General features: G+C 40.0%; 1 protein-coding gene across 4 annotated transcripts in view; it reads right to left on the reverse strand.

Moving 5' to 3' along the window:
• Nucleotides 1–20210, reverse strand: part of ATP8A2 (ATPase phospholipid transporting 8A2) — a 563643-nt gene that overhangs the window by 419991 nt on the left and 123442 nt on the right. For all 4 annotated transcript variants that reach the window (XM_084878763.1, XM_084878761.1, XM_084878762.1 and 1 more), the window contains exons 12-16: nucleotides 17264–17391; nucleotides 15894–15971; nucleotides 10953–11041; nucleotides 9462–9506; nucleotides 6905–6980 (exon numbers count right to left, since the gene is read on the reverse strand). In XM_084878763.1, the coding sequence (XP_084734889.1) occupies nucleotides 6905–6980; nucleotides 9462–9506; nucleotides 10953–11041; nucleotides 15894–15971; nucleotides 17264–17391 (416 nt within the window). The remainder of the gene's footprint in view (nucleotides 1–6904; nucleotides 6981–9461; nucleotides 9507–10952; nucleotides 11042–15893; nucleotides 15972–17263; nucleotides 17392–20210) is intronic.

Raw genomic sequence — 20210 nt, forward strand, 5'->3', positions numbered from 1 at the left:
ATTGTAGCTCAATGAAATTTTACAATTAGAGGATTTACAAATTCCCCAAGGCCTACACTGCAAATGTGGTGAGGAAATCTATCCGAAAGCACATTAACTTCAGAATTTCACTTCCAGGCTACCTTCTGCATCGGAGAACTACTCTCTAGTCCTGCATGTCACCTTTCCCACAATGAAACAATATAAAAAGTCTTAAATTTAATAGCAAATAAATAAGCTCAACAGGAAATATTTTGAGCATAATAAAGAAGAGTTTCACATACACTCAAATTAAGTTACCTTGAGTAAAAGGCCAGATAAAATTCTTAAAGATCAAAAATATCCCCAAGACAAAATTAATCTACCTTTGGTTCCCCACTGAACCCAACAGTCTGTAACAAATTAGGGGAGTGAGACAAACTCAATTGAAGCCTATGGATAAGATGTTTATAATATATTTAGACAAGTGCTCCATGTTTGAAAGTAAACTTTTTTCACTAACTTCTAAGAAGGAAAATACTTTATAATGTTAAAAAACTGATTGTTTATTAGAGAATGTGTGTGTGTGTGTGTGTGTGTGTGTCATTTTACAAGTTAAACAAAATAGACATATAATATATATAATATTTAACATTTTAACCATCTCTAAGTGTACAGTTCAGTGGCATTAAATACATTCACAATGCTGTGTATCCATCACCACTATCTACATCTAAAACTTTTTCATCCTCCCACCAAACACTGTACCCATGAAACAATAACTCCCATTTTCCCAATTCCCTCACCCCTTGTAATCTTTCTTCTGCTCTGTCTCTATTCTACGTGCCTCATATAATTGTACTTATATATTTGTTCTTCAGTTAACATTTTAATCTGCACCAAATGCTTTATACATCCAGAAATGAATATATTCAATTTATTTAATATAAAAAATAGCAGAAAACTATACAGGTCTAAAATTATTTTACATTTCAATTTGCAGCTATAAAGTACATAAATAATATCTATATACAAATAATTTATTCTTGAAGACTCAAGCTCAAAAGTCCTAGGCATAATACAGTTATAGTTTCTTCCTTGGTAAATCTTTGGAAAATTATCTCACAATTAGAAAGTCACTGGTTAGTGATAAAAATTAAGGGATCACATGAATTGTTCCTAGAGTTGATTCTCTAAGAGGCAAATTCCATCTTGACTATCATCAGTCCATACAAGCTTGAAATGACCCAGGAAATAAAAAATGATGACTCAGGGAAAACAGAAATTCCTTGCAGATGAAAAATACTCCCTTGGGAGGAAAGTAAGGGATTTTTCTTGGTTAAAGGCTTTAATTTTAGTCAATGGTCCCAAGGGAATATATTGGGTCGGCAACTAAGTAATTGCGGATTTCACACATATATGGCTTCAGTTGAATTTTTAGGTTTGCAGACGTAGTACAAATGTGAAACACATTTTGTTATTTGATAGTTGGCTATTCAGATGTTAATCAGTAAAAAAAGTTTTTTGATCTGTTTTGTAGTTTTTGTTTGGCGTTCATTGAAAAATGGAAAATCAAAAGGAACATTTTCGTCATATTTTGCTTTTTTATTTCCGCAAAGGGAAAAACGCATCGCAAGCTCATAAAAAGTTATGTGCTGTTTATGGTGACGAAGCCTTAAAAGAACGGCAGTGTCAAAATTGGTTTGCCAAATTTCGTTCTGGTGATTTTTCACTCAAAGATGAAAAACGCTCTGGTCGTCCAGTTGAAGTTGATGACGCCCTAATCAAAGCAATAATCAATTCGGACTGTCACAGTACAACACGTGAGATTGCAGAGAAGCTTCATGTATCACATACATGCATTGAAAATCACTTAAAACAACTTGGCTATGTTCAAAAACTCGATACATGGGTTCCTCACGAACTGAAAGAATCACAGTTAACGCAACGCATTAGCAGCTGCGATTTGCTAAAGAAACGTAATGAAAATGATCCATTTTTAAAACGACTGATAACTGGCGATGAAAAATGGGTTGTTTACAACAATATCAAGCGGAAAAGATCGTGGAGCAGGCCGGGTGAACCAACTCAAACAACATCAAAAGCTGATATTCATCAAAAGAAGGTTTTGTTATCAGTTTGGTGGGATTACAAAGGAATTGTCTACTTTGAACTCTTACCACCCAACCGAACGATCAATTCTGATGTCTACATTGAACAACTAACGAAATTAAACAATGCAGTTGAAGAAAAGCGGCCCGAATTGACAAATCGAAAAGGTGTTGTATTCCATCATGACAATGCAAGGCCACACACATCTTTGGTCACTCGGCAAAAATTAATGGAGCTTGGTTGGGATGTTTTGCCACATCCACCATATAGTCCTGACCTTGCACCATCTGATTACTTTTTGTTTCGATCTTTACAAAACTCCTTGAATGGTAAAAATTTCAATAATGATGATGATGTCAAATCGTACCTGATTCAGTTTTTTGCTAATAAAAACCAGAAGTTTTTTGAACGTGGGATTATGATGCTGCCTGAAAGATGGCAAAAGGTCATTGATCAAAATGGGCAATACATTACTGAATAAAGTTATTTAGTTCCATGAAAAAATTGTCTTTTTCTTTAAAAAATCCACAATTACTTAGTTGCCGACCCAATAGATAAAAATGTGGAATATGCATAGGCTTAAAACCCTAAACTGCTTGCCCTAGCTGGTCCTGCTCGGTGGATAGAGCATCAGCCTGCGGACTGAAGGGTCCCGGGCTTGATTCCCACCAAGGGCACATGCCTGAGTTGTGGGCTCGATCCCCATGGGGGCATGCAGAAGGCACTCGATCAATGATTCTCTCTCATCATTGATGTTTCTGTCTCTCTCTTCTTCTCCCATCATCTCTGAAATCAATAAAGAAAAAGACTTAAAAATCCTGAACTGCTTCTTCCCTTGCCTCAACCATATTTTGGTGAAATAACCAAGTGAACTAAAAGACTCTGCTGTGTATCTGAAACTAGCACAAAATAATATTGGATATAAACTGTAATTAAAAATAAAAATTTAAAATGTTTTAAAACACGCATTGGATATATTTAATTTAATCCCACACCTTATGCAAGAAAAACATTAGAGCCTACAGTCTTCATCATTTACAGTGGCACTAGATGTTGAAGGTCATGTGGGTTAATTAACACAATAGCCAAAATGAAGAATGACCTCAAACCTAGGGCACACCATGGGATCCAGAGTCAAGTCCCTGCCCATCCACATGCACATCAAAATCACATGAGACCCAGACCCAGACCCAGAGATGAAAGAAAATTTATTAATTTTAATAATTAATAGTTAATTAACACAATAGCCAAAATGAAGAAAGATTCAAGATCCTAGAAAACTTTTTTAAAGTGTTAAATATAGGCAAATAGGCTTTTATTAAAAAAAAAAAAAAACTAGAGGCCCAGTGCACCAGTGGGGTCCCTCAGCCTGGCCTGCTACTCTCCAACATCCACCACAGGGTCCTGGATTGTGAGAGGGCACAGGCCAGGCCAAGGGACACCACCGTGCATGATCAGGGCCAGGGAGGGACCACAGGAGAGCTCTGGGGTATGTCTGGCCCATCTCACCCAGTCCCAATTGGCTGGACCCCAGCAGCACGCTCATTCTCTCTCTCTCTCTCTCTCTCTCTCTCTCTCTCTCTATATATATATATATATATATATATATATATATATATATATATATATATTCTATCTAATAAAGAGGGAATATGCTAATTGACCATCAATCCATCAGAAAGATTGCTGTACCAACAACTGCAGCCAAGTTCCCATAAGGAGCCTTAACAAGTAATCAGCAGGGACCTGAGCCTAGCCCTCCCCTGCCCCATGGGGCTTGACAGGGGACCTCAGACCATGCCCCCCTACCTGGCATCAGGCTGGGGGACCTCAGGTCACACCCCCCACTCCAGTGCCAGGCCAGGAGACCTGAGGCCAAGCACCCCACCAAGTGGGGCTTGACAGAGAACCTCAAGCCGTACCCCCATCCCAACACTGGGCCAGGGGACCTGAGGCTTCCACCCCCTCCTGGTGCTGGGCTGGGGGACCTGAGGCTGTGCCCCCTGCCACCTGGTGGGGCTTGATGGGGCACCTCAGGCCATGCCCCCCACGCAGAAGGGCTTGACAGGGAATCTCAGGCCATTTCCCCCACCTGGCGGGGCTTGATGGAGGACCTCAAGGCATGCTCCCCGCCCTGGTCTGGGCTGGGGGGCCTCAGGCCACGCCCCTGTCCTGGCATTGGGCCAGGGGACCTGAGGCTACGCCCTATGCCCAACAGGACTTGACAAGGGTGGAACTGTCTGGGTCTGGATCTAGCCCAATGGGGTTGGGGGGGGGGGGGGGGGGGGAAGGGGGGCAGCCGGGTCTGGGTCTCATGTGATTTTGATGTGCATGTGGATGGGCAGGGACTTGACTCTGGATCCCATGGTGTGCCCTAGACTCTGATAGGAGGAAGGTTTTCATATACATTTATTAATTTTCTTTCATCTCTGACATTTCTATTATAGAGAAAGGGCAAATAGCAATATTAAATTATTTCCTCTAATTAATCCCCTTTTAATGTGCTCAAATTTTGTGCACCGGGTCACTAGTATATATATAAAGAGCCAGGGTCCGTAACATCCAAAACACCAAAGGGATGACTGTACACAGGCTGCCTGTGAAGCAGGCTCGGGTGGGTGGGGACTGGTGAGTGGGCTGAACTGCTGACCTATGGGAGATAGAGAATGGCAGGGCTGATCAGCATCCTCCCCAGGCTACTGGCGAGGCCCAGAGAGGGAGGCAAGAGCTGATCAGCCCTTCCCTCTATCTCTCTCTGGGCCTTGCCAGCAGCTGAGCCTCTCTCTCTCCAAGAGGTCAGCAGTTCAGCCTGCTCGCCAGCAGCCCCGGGCGACTGCTAATCAGCCCAGCCTCCCTGATCAGGCCTAGAGATAGGCCTGGAGATTGGTTGGCATAGAAACCAACCAATTAGAACCAAATCTGGATGAACTGCAAGGAGCTAATGGCTGCCTAGGAGGCAGAGCTTTTAACACTAACTAGCATAGAAACTGATCAATCATAACCAAATCTGGGTAAACTGTGAGAAGCCAATGGCTGCCTAGGAGGCAGAGCTTCTGATGCTGACTGGCATAGAAATTGACCAATTAGAACCTACTCTGGGTAAACTGTGAAGGCAGAACCTAAGGTGGGGGCTAAAGATGGGTTTTAAGGGCAATAGCTGTTTAGTGTAAGGTGTAAGAAAGTGGTTTAATTTTTTAATGACAGATTTGTCAGTATAGTATATATGGCTGGCTGTCAGTCCAGATATAAGGATTATGTGTTTTTGTCTGCCAAAAGCATCTCTGTCTGCTGAAAAAGGCTTCCCCCAACCCATTTAAGTAATCCTATCCTATATAATCTATCTATACTAATAAAAGGATAATATGCTAATTAGACCGGGTCAACCAGCCATCTTCTGGACATCCAAATTACTTCTGGACAAAGCCATGGTGGGGGGAGCCAAGGCAGAGGCAGTTAGGGGCGATCAGGCGGGCAGGGGAGGGAAATTGAGGGAGAGATCAGGCTGGCAGGAGAGGAAAGTTGGGGACAAAATCAAGCCAAAAGGAGAGGGCAGTTGGGGGCAACCAAGCCAGCAATGAAGGGCAGTTGGGGGTGAGATCAGGCTGGCAGGGGAGGACAGTTGGGGGCGTCCAGTCTGGCAGGGGAGAGCAGTTAGGGGCGAGATCAGGTCAGCAGGGGAGGGCAGTTAGGGGTGATCAGGCAGGCAGAGGCAGTTTGGGAAAATCAGACAGGCAGAGGGGTTAGGGGCAATCAGGCAGGCAGGAAGAGGCAGTTAGGGGTGATCAGGCAGGTAGGCAGGTAAGCAGTTAGGAGCCAGTGATCCCAGATTGAGAGGGATATCTGACTGCTGGTTAGACTGACTGTCTAAACCAGTAGCCGGACATCCCCCAAAGGGTCCCCGATTGAAGAGGGTGTAGGCTGGGTTGAGGGACCCCCACCCCCTCCATACACAAATTTCATGCACCAGGCCACTAGTCTCTTAATAAAATTTTGGAAAGGTAAAATTTTGATTTTGCTCAAGTTTACCTAATTTGAAAACTAAAATTTTATTCAGAAAAAAAATTAATAATATTAGATCTAATTTATACAGACAAGCTGATTATGAAATACTTTGATTACTGAATACTTTTTAAAGTTGTTATTTTTCAGAGTGTCCTTTAAAAAAATAGATTCATGTGATACTGCAGTTAATTATGGTTTGTTACAATAGTTGCGATAATGTGATAACATAATTAAGATTCAAACAGACTTAAGATAGGAGTCTCATTTCTACATTGTTTTCTGGATAATCTTGGTCAAGTCAATCTTTCTATACAACTTCTTACCATATTACATCTCTGGGGTGACTCAATTGGTGTAGAAAATACATATCAAATGTTTGGCACCAAGTAGGATCCTATGACTGCTACATGTTATTATATCTTACTTTTGTTTTTTAAATTATCCTAGTCAAAGGATATTGCAATTACTTTTCAAAATATATGACTTCATAGATACACCACTGTGAAGAAATAGTACTATAGAAATGGTAATTAAGAAATAAAGCAACAGAAATATGAAATATTAGAGAATTCTATGGTAAAACTTGTCTTAATATTGATGTGCTGCTTTATAACTTCACCACATATTTCAGTCAGGTTTACATTAACTTATAAAAAGTGCTAACCAGAAAGCCTTTGTTCAAGATTACTTCCCTGAAGTATTAACATCATTAAAGTGAGACTGCATCTCTTTCCCACACTCCAAATTGCAACTTTAAGGACATTACCCATATACATAAATAAAGGTATGCCATAAGGTATTTTATATCTCAAGTGAAAAATTCTGTGCTTACATGGTGGTCCTCCATGTTCTTTAAGAGCCTGGGATCATCAAAGTCACACGACTCACTAGGTTGACAAGACATCCGGCTGTGAAAGAGAATAGAAAATATTTATTCAGGTCAAAAGTTCCTTTAAGATAATTTAAAGGCAGCAAGACTCTCTTCAAGAAGAACCGCACCTAAAAAGCCCACAGATTTAAACTTTTAAAGATTTAGAATACTATATATTATTTCAATTCTTAACAGGAAATCTTTAACAGTACTACAAAATACTTTATAATTTTTATAAGATTTTATAAACAGCAACATAGTTACAAGGAGAAGAAACAGAGACAAAAATCAACATCTGACTTTGTCATTTAGGTTGGTCTCTGTATAACTTCTACCAGGGAAAACTTGTAAGAGCTGCCTGCTCAACCCAGGAAAAATGGAGGAATTATTGCATTGTATCTATGCAACCACTGATGGCCAGGGCTCAGATATAGGAGAAAGAAGGAGGCAGATAATTATGAGAAAGGAAACCTAATATTATGGCTCTGTCCTAATTCACTGAAAAATAAATGTGATGTGCCAATTATATTCATGCATCTCCACTCCTTCCTGAAACCCTTACTTCAAGACAATAAGAGACAACAGCACAGTTGATGTCAATATAAATTCTGTATAGATACCAGAATTTAATACTGCAGAGAAAACAGAAACCAATAGCTTGCAAAGGGAAACATCTAAAATGCAAGCTGATGCCCCCAGAAAAACTGTGTGAAAGCTGAGGAACCCGCAGCAAGAGATAAAGGAAAGATGGAAACAAAACCGGTTCCAAATCCACCTAAGCAAGGTTCATCCTGCAAGAACCCTCTCTCATCCCATGTAGCCAGGCAGCTAAACCTTCTGCACCCAGAAAGAAATGGAAAGTTTATCCTTTAGAGAGGTTAAATTAGAGTAGCCCTGAGCACCAATCATAAAGGACATATGAACCCCTATGTTCATAGCAGCATAATTTACAATAGCTAAGATTTAGAAACAACCTAAGTGTCCATCAGCAGATGAATGGATTAAAAAACTGTGGTACATCTACACAACGGAATATGACACTGCTGTAAAAAAGAAAGAACTCTTACCATTTGCAACAGCATGGATGGACCTGGAGAGCATTATGCTAAGCGAAATAAGTCAGTTGGAGAAAGATAAGTATCACATGATCTCACTCATTTGTGGAATATAGTGAACAACATGGATTGCTGAACACAAACAGATCCAGAGACAGAGAAGCATCGAACAAACAGTCAAACTTCAGAAGAAAGGAAGGGGACAGGGAGGGGGAGGGAGGTAAGAGATCAAGCAAAGGACTTTCATGCATGCTTATAAACATAACCAATGGACACAGACACCAGGGGGTAAGGGCATATGCTGGGGGGTAGGGGTGGCCAGAGAGACGTCAATGGAGGGAAAGGAGACATATGTAATACTATATGTAATGCTAAATAATAAAGAATCTTTTTTAAAAAATTAGAGTAACCCTGGACTCATGGACACTACACACACAGACAAGTAGAATAGGGCATCCCCCCAAAACAGGAGTTTCAAGTGAAATCCGATATACACTGAAAGATATAATCACCAACCCTCTGCTTCCACTCAGCTCCCATAACAACTGCAGTCACATTTACAAGCCTTGGCAAAAACGAAAGTATTCTTCTCATGAGAAGAAGACTTATCAGCTCACAAGAAAGGCTCACACATTGACAACCAGGGACCCTCCAATAAAATAATAGGACCTGACTGGTCATCCCACAGGGAAGCCAGTTTGTCATCAAGCACACTGTTCCCGCCTCCCACACATATACACACAGCCCTACTGCTCAGTTTTGTCTTAAAACATGAGCAAACAACATCACTAGTCCTAAGGGAAACGTAAATCAATACTACAATGAGATTCCACTTTATACTCATTGGAATGTTGTTATTTTTTTTAATTATTTCATTCATTAACAAGTGGTTCAAAGATGCAGAAAAATTGTGCATTACTGGCAGGAGTATAAAATGGGAGAGCTACTATGAAACCCAGTTTGATGGTTCCTTAAAAATTTAAATATAGAATAAGCACATGATCCAGCAATCTCACTTTTATGTAAATACCCAAAATAATTTGAAAGCAGAGATCCAATGTTCATAACAGCATTATTAACATTAGTCAAAAGATGAAAATACCCCGAATTCCCATCAACAGATAAATGGATAAACAAAATATGGTATATACATGCAAAGAAACATTAGCCTTTAAAATGAATGAAATTCTAATTCCTATTATATAACATGTACACTACAACCTTGAAGACATTATAATAGGAGGTGGAAAGTGAGTGGTAAGTATTGAACCAAGTGCTTACTATTTTTTGTTAAAACCTATTAGTATCACTGTACTTTGAAAATCATATTCACACTTAAATTTTATTCTGGTTTTCTCTTGAAATAACAAACATGCAATTTTTAATTACTAACTATTCAGGTAAGACATGAAAATATAGAATTGTTCCCACTAAAGAATCAATACATGCTAGAATATACTTACCAGAAATCATCTGAGGATTGCTCTCGTGTCAGTTCTGGAAAATGACTGCCAGAGAGAAAAAAAACAGAGTGATCCCCAAACTATGAGCAAACGACAGGCATTTACACATAGAACATTCTCCAAAATATATTACATATTAGGCCAAAAAACAAGTCTTAATAAATTTAAGAAGACTGAAATCATATCCTATGTAATAAAGAGGTAACATTCAAATTGAACATCACACCCTCACACAAGATGGCCACCCCCATGTGGTAAAAAATGGATGGCCTCATGTGGTCACAAAATGGCTGCCACAAGATGACTGGCACGGGAGGGCAGTTGTGGGGGACCAGGCCTGCAGAGGAGGGCATTCGGGACCTCAGGCCAGCAGGGGAGTGCAACCAGGCTGGCAGGGGATGGCAGTTGGGGGCAATTGGGCCTGCAGGGGAGCAATTAGGTGTCAATCAGGTTGGCAGGGGAGTGGTTAGGGTATGATCAGGCTGGCTAACAGAAGCAGTTATGGGCAATCAGGTAGGCAGGCAGGCGAGTGGTTGGGAGCTAGCAGTCCTGGATTGTGAGAGGGATGTCCAACTGCCAGTTTAGGCTCAATTCGACAGGGATCCCCCAAGGGGTCCCAGATTGGAGAGGGTGCAGGCTGGGCTGAGTGACACGCCTTCTCCCCTCCCCCCGCACCCCCGTGCACAAATTTCATACACTGGGCCTCTAGTCCTAGCTAATAAAGAGAGAATGTGCTAATTTACCTCCACACCCTCACAAAGATGGCCCACAGCCAATAAGGAGGGAAGGAGGGAATATGCTAATTGACTGTCACACCCTCAAATATGGCAGAACCCACAACCACAAGATGGTGGCATCCAGTCCCCTCAGCCCCACTCAGGTGGCAGGTCCAGACGCTCCATGCTCCTACCTCCAGAGTCCCCCAGTCCCCCAGCCCCTCAGCTGATGTAGGTGTCTTACACATTCATATTTAGCTTTAACTCAGCCTGCTATTTTGCCTTGGATGGTGGCTTCCCAGCCACCCAGGGACAGCCTGAAGTGCAGGCAAACCTCGAATGGCAACTGCCCAGCTGCCCAGGGCCACCTAAGGCTCAGGTAACCAGGGTCGGCTGAGGCTTGCACTGCCGGTAGTGGCAGCAGCAGAGGTGTGGGAGGCGGGGACCTTCCCCTAATTGCCAGGTTGCGTCCTGCCCCTGAGGGCTCCTGGACTGTGAGAGGGGGCAGGCTGGGCTGAGGGCCCCCCCCCCTCCAGTGCAAGAATTTTCATATACTGGGCCTCTAGTAAAACTATAAAACTCCTAGAAAAAAAATAAATGATAACCTTAGCTCCTTGACATTGATCTTGGGAAGGATGTTTTGGAGGTTTGACACTAAAAGCCTATAAGTATCTTTCCAAACTCTCAGAAAGTCAAAGTATTGACTAAACAGATAAAAATAAACTTATTTTGTTGTATCAAATCAGTTTTTCAATTAAGTAATAAACACACTTACCCATAGGTTACTCCAGCAATGCTGCATTTCTTGAAGTTCATAATATTGCATGTAAGAGTTCCAGTTTTGTCAGAAAACAGGTATTTAACCTAAATGAAAGAATAAGAGAAACACATACATCAATCCACCTAATAAAAGAGCAACATGTTAATTCGTGACACCCACCAGCCAATCAGGAGTGAGTATGCAAATTAACCCAGCAAAGATGAGTGGCCGCAGAGGGGCAGGACACTTGCATTGCCGCCATGATGACGATGCAGGCGTACCACACCATCACTGGCCGCTCCAGGCCTCTGAGCAGCACAGAAAGGCAGCAGCTCTGGCCAGAGCGAAGGTGATGCATGCAGCCAGGGAAAGGAAGGCCCATTCTGGCATGAATATTTATGCATTGGGCTTCTAGTAATATAAGATGCAAAACCAATAAATAAAGTGTTTAGTCTATGTTTTTTAAAAGCTGTATATATTTTCAAAAGTAAATTTCCTTCCAAATATATTTTAGAATTGCATAGATATTATATATAACAATTATAATCAAATATTATTAAATTAATATATTCTAATGCTTAGAACATTTAAAAACCTTTTTCAATAGCTAATTATAGAGTTCAATTGTGTGGAAATGCACAAAGGAGACTTAGTAACAGTCCTGGAGCCATTATAAATCTATAAGCATATTAAATTCTGCCACGAGGCATCTCAAAGACACTTCTAATTCTTCAAGATATTCACATGATCTCATACGGTATTCTCTCCTAATGTCCAACATGTCAAGACAACAAGCTCAGACTTTGGCAGCCTTGAAGTATCTCTTTTTAAGACTGTCTCTTAGCTGGGTTAAGAAGGCATAAACTGAGCAGTATAGAACAAACACCATGCTTCTCAGTCACTGTTACTGTAAGGATTACATGAAGGCAGCATGGAACAGCTATAGATTACGTAACTTTCCAAGATAAGAAATTTTAGAGATTTGATGCATTAAACTCTCAATATACAAAGGTAAAAAGAAATTTCTGGAGGAGGCCAACAAGCCAACCATTTTCACATAAATGCATGCAAAAGAGGTGAACTCCCCATGTACATGTGCTGTGAGAACAATGTCCTCCCAGAGAAGAGAGTAAAGACCTCAAAAGGAGATAGTTCAGGTTCTGAATAATAATTAGTTGGTGGACTCTTTCAAAAGTCACCTCATCCTTCTTCGACTCAGTTTCCACATAAACGAAAAAAAGGATTTGGCCAGAAGATATGTAACATCATCCTATGGGTAATATTCTGGGACATTATATTATGCATTGATGATGGGGAAGTAATTAGCAGAATTGTCTCCTGTTTCTCAGTAGTTTTCCTTTTTTTAAATTAATGTTTAGGCAGGAGAGAGAGAGAGAGAGAGAGAGAGAGAGAGAGAGAGAGAGAGAGAGAGAGAGAGAGATTTGTTGTTCTATTTATTTATGTACACACTAGAGGCCTGGTGCATGAAATTCATGCACGGGGTAGGGGGTGTCTCTCAACCCAGCCTGTACCTTCTCCAATCTGGGACCCATCGAGGGATGTCCAACTGCCCACCGGGATCGGGCCTAAACAGGTAGTTGGACATCCCTCTCACAATCCAGGACTGCTGGCTCCCAATTGCTTGCCTGCCTGCCTTCCTGATTGCCCCTAACCACTTCTGCCTGCCAGTCTGATCACCACCTAACCACTCCCATGCCAGCCTGATTGATGTTTAACTGCTCCCCTGCCAGCCTGTTTTCCCCCAACTTCCCTCCTCTGGCAGCCTGGTCACCCCTAACTGCCCTCCCCTGCAGGTTTGATCACCCCCCAACTGCCCTCTTTTACAGGCCTGACCTCCCAACTGCTCTCCCCTGCTGGTCATCTTGTGGTGTCCATTTTGTGTCCACATGAGGACAGGATCTTTGATCACATGGGGCAGTCATCTTGTGTGTTGGAGTGATGGTCAATCTGCATATTATTCTTTTATTAGATAGGATAGAGGCCTGGTGCATGGGTGGAGGCCAGCTAATTTGCCCTGAAGGGTGTCCTGGGTCAGGGTAGGGGTTCCCTTTGGGTGTGGGGCAGCCTGGGTGAGGGGCCTGTGGTGGTTTGAAGGCTAGCCATGCCCCCAGGCCACCAAAGTGGAGGCCCTGGTATCTGGGATTTATTTATCTTCTACAATTGAAACTTTGTAGTCTGGAGCGGAGCCAAGCCTTCTGCTCACTCCATGGTGGCAGCCACTTTTGCTAAGATTTATGTATCTTCTGTAATTGAAACTTTGTAGCCTTAAGCGGAGGCCTGGTACAGCCAGGGTGTGCAGAAAGCTTGACTTCCTCCATCGCCGGGGAAACCCAAGCCTCCCTCCTGCTCTCTGTGGTCGCAGCCATCTTGGTTGGGTTAATTTGCATATTTGCTCTTGATTGGCTTGTGGGCGTGGCTTTGAGTGTAGCAGAGTGGTGGTTAATTTGCAAATTACTCTTTTATTAGATAGGAGGATTGGTTCTTTTTTTTTTTTTTTTTTAAGAATCATTGTATTTTTGTTTTCTAGTTGAATATTCATGGAGTAATTTAAGTAACAAAATTTGAGTACATATAATTTAGTACAGGGAACAAAAAGAATTATAGGCATTGCCCAGAGTTTGTAAGATTATTATTTCTGTTTTTATTGTTGTTTTGCAAAAGTGATTACAAGTTCAGAGACTAAATTGTAGGTCATTATTGCTCTTTATCTTTTTTTTTAATTTCTTTATTGGTTATGGTATCACATAATTGTCCTCATCCCCCTATTCCTATCCCAAACCCCTCCCCACGTATGTTCCTACCCCTCTGTTGTCCATGATCATTGGTTAGGCTTATATGCATGCATACAAGTCCTATGGTTGATCTCTCCCCCTTTCCTCCACCCTCCCCTGCCTTCCCTCTGAGGTTTGACAGTCTGATCGATGCTTCCCTGTCAATGAGTCTGTTTTTGTTCTTCAGCTTATGGATTGGTTGTTTCTTATATATGCCCTGACCAGGGATAGAATCCACAACCCTGGCATATCAGGACAATGCTCAACCAACTGAGCTACCCCACCAGGGCCCTTATATGTTTCTAAAGAGTGTTCATAACTGTTGCTGGGTGCTGGATGTACTCCAGGGACCCCAAAGGGAAGTCTTGTGTTACTGTTTTGTAAAAGAGGGTGAATAACATGAATTTCACTCTGTACTTTTTCTTAATTATACAATATTGCTATTTTTAAAGCAATAAAAGGCATTTTAAAAAGATTTTTTTCAGAAAGATGATTAATGCTCCTAAATAAATATAAAATTATATAGAAATATAAAATTAGTATAATATAGATAATTAATACTTTATAAGTAAGTTTTTAGAATCAGTCTTCTAATAAAGTATTTCTGCCTTGTTTTTAAAGATTAAATTAAAATATTAAAAAATGAAAACTTATAAGAAATTATCAAGATTTGCTATCACTTTGCCTACTGAATTTTAACTTATAAGTTCCAATTCAAAACTACTTCACCATACAATTCCACTTAGGCATTTATCTGAAGACTTCCAAAACTAACTCAAAAACATATCTGCACCCTAATGTTCATGCAGCTTTATTTACAATAGCCAAGATATGGAAGCAACCTAAGCAATAGACAAATGAATAAAAGAAGTGGTACATAGTGGGGGGAGGGTAGGAGAAGCCATGGGAGGGTAAGGACACATATGTAATACCTTAATCAATAAAGAAAAAAAGAAGAAAACAGACAGACATTTAAAAACTGATAATTTAATTCCTGAGGCTAGAACAAAGTAATCAAATTATTTTTAAAAATTATTTTAAGAAAATCTGATTTTATCTGAATGTAAGAAAATATAAAATATAGAGATATATTACCTGCATATGCAGACATTGGACCTAGAGGCTATTATGCTTAGTGAAATCAGAGAAAGAAAAACAAACATCATATGTGGATTCCACTTAAGTGTGAAATCTAAAAAATAAATGAACAAATGAAACAGAAACAAACTCATACATACAGAGAACAAATCGGTGGTTTCCAGATGGGAGGTGGGTGGGTGAAAAAGGTGAAGGAATTAAGAAGTACCAATTGGCAGTTATAAAACAGTAATGGGGATCTAAGTTTAGCATAGGGAATACAGTGAATATTATAACTATGTGGATGGTATCAGATGAATCCTAGATTGAGCAGATTGATCACTTTGTAAGTTTTATATATATATATATATATATATATATATATATATATATATATATATATATATATATATGTCTAATCACTATGTTGTACACCAGAAATTAATATAATATTAAATGTGAACTGTAATTGAAAAATAAAGTAAAATTACTTCCCCATGCACCCAATAAGGATGTATAATTTCATACTAGTGCTTCTTGAGCACATTCAGTCCTTTAATTATTTAGGTCCAGTTCAATGGCATATACTGAGTACTATACAACCAATGAACACAGACAACACGGGGGTAAGGGCATGACTGGGGGGTGAGGGGGGGCAATGGGAGGATAACGACACATATGTAATACCATAATCCATAAAAAAAGAATAAATGAATCTCCAATTATGAAGAAAAAAAATACCTACATGTTTTGTAGGGTTAAACAATATTGAGAATCTTAATCATTGTTTTCTCTACCATTTGTTCCTAACAATTTTAATAGTCCAACATAATATTGTACTGTATTTTTGTACTAAATTTTTTGCAGGTCCCTCCTAAGTGATAAGATATACACAAGCTCAAAAATGCAATTCAAAACTGATTAACACTTATATTTCATAATACTTTCAAATACTAGATAGCTCTTCAGATGTCAAAACCACATTCATATGGAAGTAATTTTGCAAAAATCTCTCCATGGTCCTTATAACACCAGTCTCCCCTCATACTCATGTCACCAATACCGAAGTTCCCAAAGAGGTTCTCACCTGACCAAGCTCTTCATTAAGGTTTGACGTCCTGGCCATAGCAGGAGTGTCATTTTCGATATAATACATATCTGTGTCCTGAGAGAGAAAAGGGGCTTTTCAGAAACTATATAACATTAATCCTTCATTTATAGACACTATAAGTGCTAACTTTTAATTTTGGGTTAAAAATACAGTGGCAGTTATTATAGAGAAGCACTGTGATACCATGAGAAAATATGGTATTTATATACAGAAGATTTGTTTTCAAAATGAGAATTTCATGACCTAGATTAGCTCATATTCTAAGCTCAGCTAATACCCAATTTACAGGATTATTATGGGGATCAAATAAAAATGTACATAACCTCCTCTACCCTTTTCTAATATCTGGTGACAGAAGGAGACTTGACTTTGAATGGTAGGCACACAATGCAATATATAGATGATGTGTGTTATAGAATGGAACACTTGAAACTATATAATTTTATTAACCAATGTCACTCCAGGAAATTTAATAAAATTTTAAAGAATAATAATGAGAATTTAAAAAATATCCATGAAACCTGGGCTACATATACAGGCTGCTGAAGTCAAGAGCTTAATGACAATGACAGTTCCTTAAAAATTCCACCTCTGCCCTAGCTGGTTTGGCTTATTGGATAGAGCGGCGGCCCATGTCTCCCATGGACTGAAGGTTCCCAGGTTAGATTCCTGGCAAGGGCAACGTATCTCAGTTGCAGGTTCGATCCCTTGCCCTGGCCAGGATGCATTCAGGAGGCAACCAATTGATGTGTCTCTCTCACATCAATGTTTCTCTCTCTGTCTCTCCCCCTCTTCTCCACTCTCTCTAAAAATCAATGGAAAAATATCATCCAGTGATAATTAACAAAAATAAATAAATAAATACTTCCACTTTCATTCTTAACAATGGAATTCAAGTTTATTTACTGTCGCCATGAATTTTTATATTTAATAAACACTGATATAGAAACAACTAAGAGGTCTTTCCTCAGCACTAATGAAACTTCAAAACATAAACAGTTATAGCCACTTCATCCCTGCTCACCCAGAAGACAAGCATCTGTTAAGCACCCTGCCTCCATTTTCTCACTGAATCCTTATAAGAACCCTTTGAATAGGTTCAAATGCCTCAGCCCCATTTTATAGATCAGGGGGCTGAGGTGTTAGGTAACTAACTAGTCACTGCTATCACTGGCTCAGGGACACCTTTGCCAGAGATCCCTGGCCAAATCATAATCATAAATTAGTTAGTTATATTATTCTTTTCTGGAAGCTCAAGTGAATGGCTAAGGTTCTGAAAGAGCATTAGAAAGGTGTGGTTGGCATTTCTATAGTAGCTCAACTTTACACTCTGCTGTAATACTCACCCAGTTTATAAAAAGGGCTTGAGTATATTTCACAACCTCAAGAGTCACCAGCAGACTGATAGGGATAAGGTTGTTGTACAAGATGATGAATGTCAACAAGTTATATCCAAAATTATCTGAGCTTGTCTCTGTGGAAGAAAACCAGAACATCTGTATAGCTTTAGTTAGTTTACACTAAGTTTCCTTTTATTTTATTATTTTGAAATTTCTCTAAAAGATGCTCACCAAAAAAATTCATTGGATTATGTATACATTTAGACATTGGAGTTAAAATGGTTATTGAGCACCTACGACATGCCACCAACTGTGAATACAAAGGCTACTAATATACAGTCCTGCCAAAATGGGTTTGGCTCAGTGGATAGAGTATTGGCCTGCGGACTGAAAGGTCCCGGGTTGGATTCCAGTCAAGGGCATGTAATTTGGTTGCGGGCACATCCCCAGTAGGGGGTGTGCAAGAGGCAGCTGATCGATGATTCTCTCTCATCAATATTTCTAACTCTCTATTCCTCTCCCTTCCTCTCTGTAAATATTTTTAAAAAAAAAATACACAGTCCTCTTCAATAAAGGACTGGATTCTAATAGGAGGTTGTGGGTAAGAGAGTAAACAAAAGTAGGCATGCTCCCCAATGTGACTGGAATCAGGTTACATTTGTTAAAGAGATATTCATAGGACATTGCAGAAATGAGAACAGGAGATTTTTTTTTAATATATTTTATTGATTTTTTACAGAGAGGAAGAGAGAGGGACAGAGAGTTAGAAACATCGATGAGAGAGAATCACCAATCAGCAGCCTCTTGCACATCCCCTACTTGGGATGTTCCTGTAACCAAGGTACATGCCCTTGGCCAGAATCGAACCTGGGACCTCCCAGTCCACAGGCCAATGCTCTATCCACTGAGCCAAACCGGTTTCGGCAAGAGATTTTTTTAATTTGAAGATATAGTCAACTGAAGATCTTCCAGAAGAATAGAGACTTCAATCAAGTTTTGGAGGACAGAGAGCAGACAGCTAACAACAAATTTTTTTTTTTTAAAGAGGCTAGGCATTTTAAATGGTTGTAAGGAATATCTGCAACTCATTAAGGTATGATTATCTTTGGGACACTCCAAAGAATTGGTAAAATGAGGGTGCGGGGAGTGGAGTGTGAATAGGGAAAACAGGTGAAGAGAGAGAGGCAGGCAGAAGCTTTGAGTCCACTTATTAACCTGATAACTGAGCGGGACCTATAAATACGTCAAACGTAAACAATATCGGGAATGGGTAGGACGTATGAATACGTCCTGGAAATATATGTTGCGCCCTGAAAGGGACGGTATATATTTTTTTGTAATCTTTATAATTGTTTGTAAAATTTATAATTTTTAATTCGATGTTTCCAATTTTTTGTTGGTATTCTTTTCTTTTTTTTTTGTAATTTTGTATTTCCCTTTGTGCTTTATATATAAATAAACAAAAAATATAATTTATTTTAGCTAAGTATAAATAATAATAATATGAAATTAAGTCCTCCGGGTGTGACGTACTGACACGCAGAGTACGCACCCATTACAGGTTGCGTAATTAAAAAGAGAACTCCCTGGTTAACAGGTTAAAGATAAGAGAAGGAATGTCTTGATGTAACAAGACCCCTAAGAGATGAAACCCAAAGCAGTGTCAGGATCAGCTTGGGTAGGAGGAAGGACCAGGAGAGGGAAAATAGGGACAAGTTCTGTACATATCAAAAGGGGGAGTTCTTTGAACTGAGTCAAAACTCCATCAGTGACTGTGCAAATATGAAGTTTGATTGCATTTAGCAGAGCTACTCAGACTTTACTATGAGAATTGAAAGGAGTTTTTAGGGATAAAATAGGCAGGTTTGGGGAGTTTTAGGAATTAAGATGTCCATGGAAGAGAACAGCAGAGCTGCAAAGCTGGGGGCTTAGAGCTGCCAAAAGGCATACATTCACAAAATAAGGGGACTGGGAGCTGCCAAAAGGCATACATTTACAGAATAAACGGAGAGAAAGCCACTCATTCACAGAATAAATGTGAAAGCCACAGGGAGTAGAAAAACAAAAGGGAGAAAAAGAAGGTGACCCCACATGTGGTTTGAGCTCTGAAGCTGTTATAGTGACCAATCAGGGGGGGATATAAACCTTAGGAAAGAGGGACTTGGTGGGTCTCTCTCTCCCTCCCCACAAGGGAGTCTGTGTTTGTTTCCCAATAAATTTCCACCTTTTCCTACGCCACCTTTTGTTCATGGCTTCATTCTTCGAATCCACTTGGACAAGAAACTGGGAAATCACCTTTGCATCCTGCCCAGCAGAAAACAGTTTAATTTTCGTGTTTCAGAATAAAAGGCAGAAAGCATGTGGATGTGGAGAAAAGGGAACCCTCCTACAACTGCTGGTGGGAATGCAGACGGTGCAGCCACTGTGGAAGAGAATATGGAGTTTCCTCAAAAAGTTAAAAAAGGAACTTCCATTTGACCCAGTGATCCCACCTCTAGGACTATATCCAAAAAAAACTAGAAAAACCAATCAGAAAGGATATATACACCCCTATGCTCATAGCAGCACAATTCACCATAGCTAAGATTTGGAAAGAAGCCTAAGTGCCCATCAGCAGATGAGTGGATTAAAAAACTGTGGTACATCTACACAATGGAATACTATGCTACTGTAAAAAAGAAGGAACTTTTACCATTTGCAACAGCATGGATGGAGCTGGAGAACATTATGCTAAGAAAAATAAGCCAGTAGAAGAAAGAAAAATATCATATAATCTCACTCATATGTGGGTTATAATGATCAACATAATTTGATTAACTTGAATAGATCCAAAAAAAAATGGCAGGGGGGTGGAGATTAGAGAGCAACCAAAGGGCTTGTATGCATGCATCTTAATTAGCATAACCAATGGACACAGACAATGGGGTGGTGGGAGCTTGCTTAGAGTGGGAAT

The sequence above is a fragment of the Pipistrellus hanaki genome (assembly GCF_964339955.1).
Source record: "Pipistrellus hanaki genome assembly, chromosome: 3".
In the NCBI taxonomy this organism is placed as follows: Eukaryota; Metazoa; Chordata; class Mammalia; order Chiroptera; family Vespertilionidae; genus Pipistrellus; species Pipistrellus hanaki.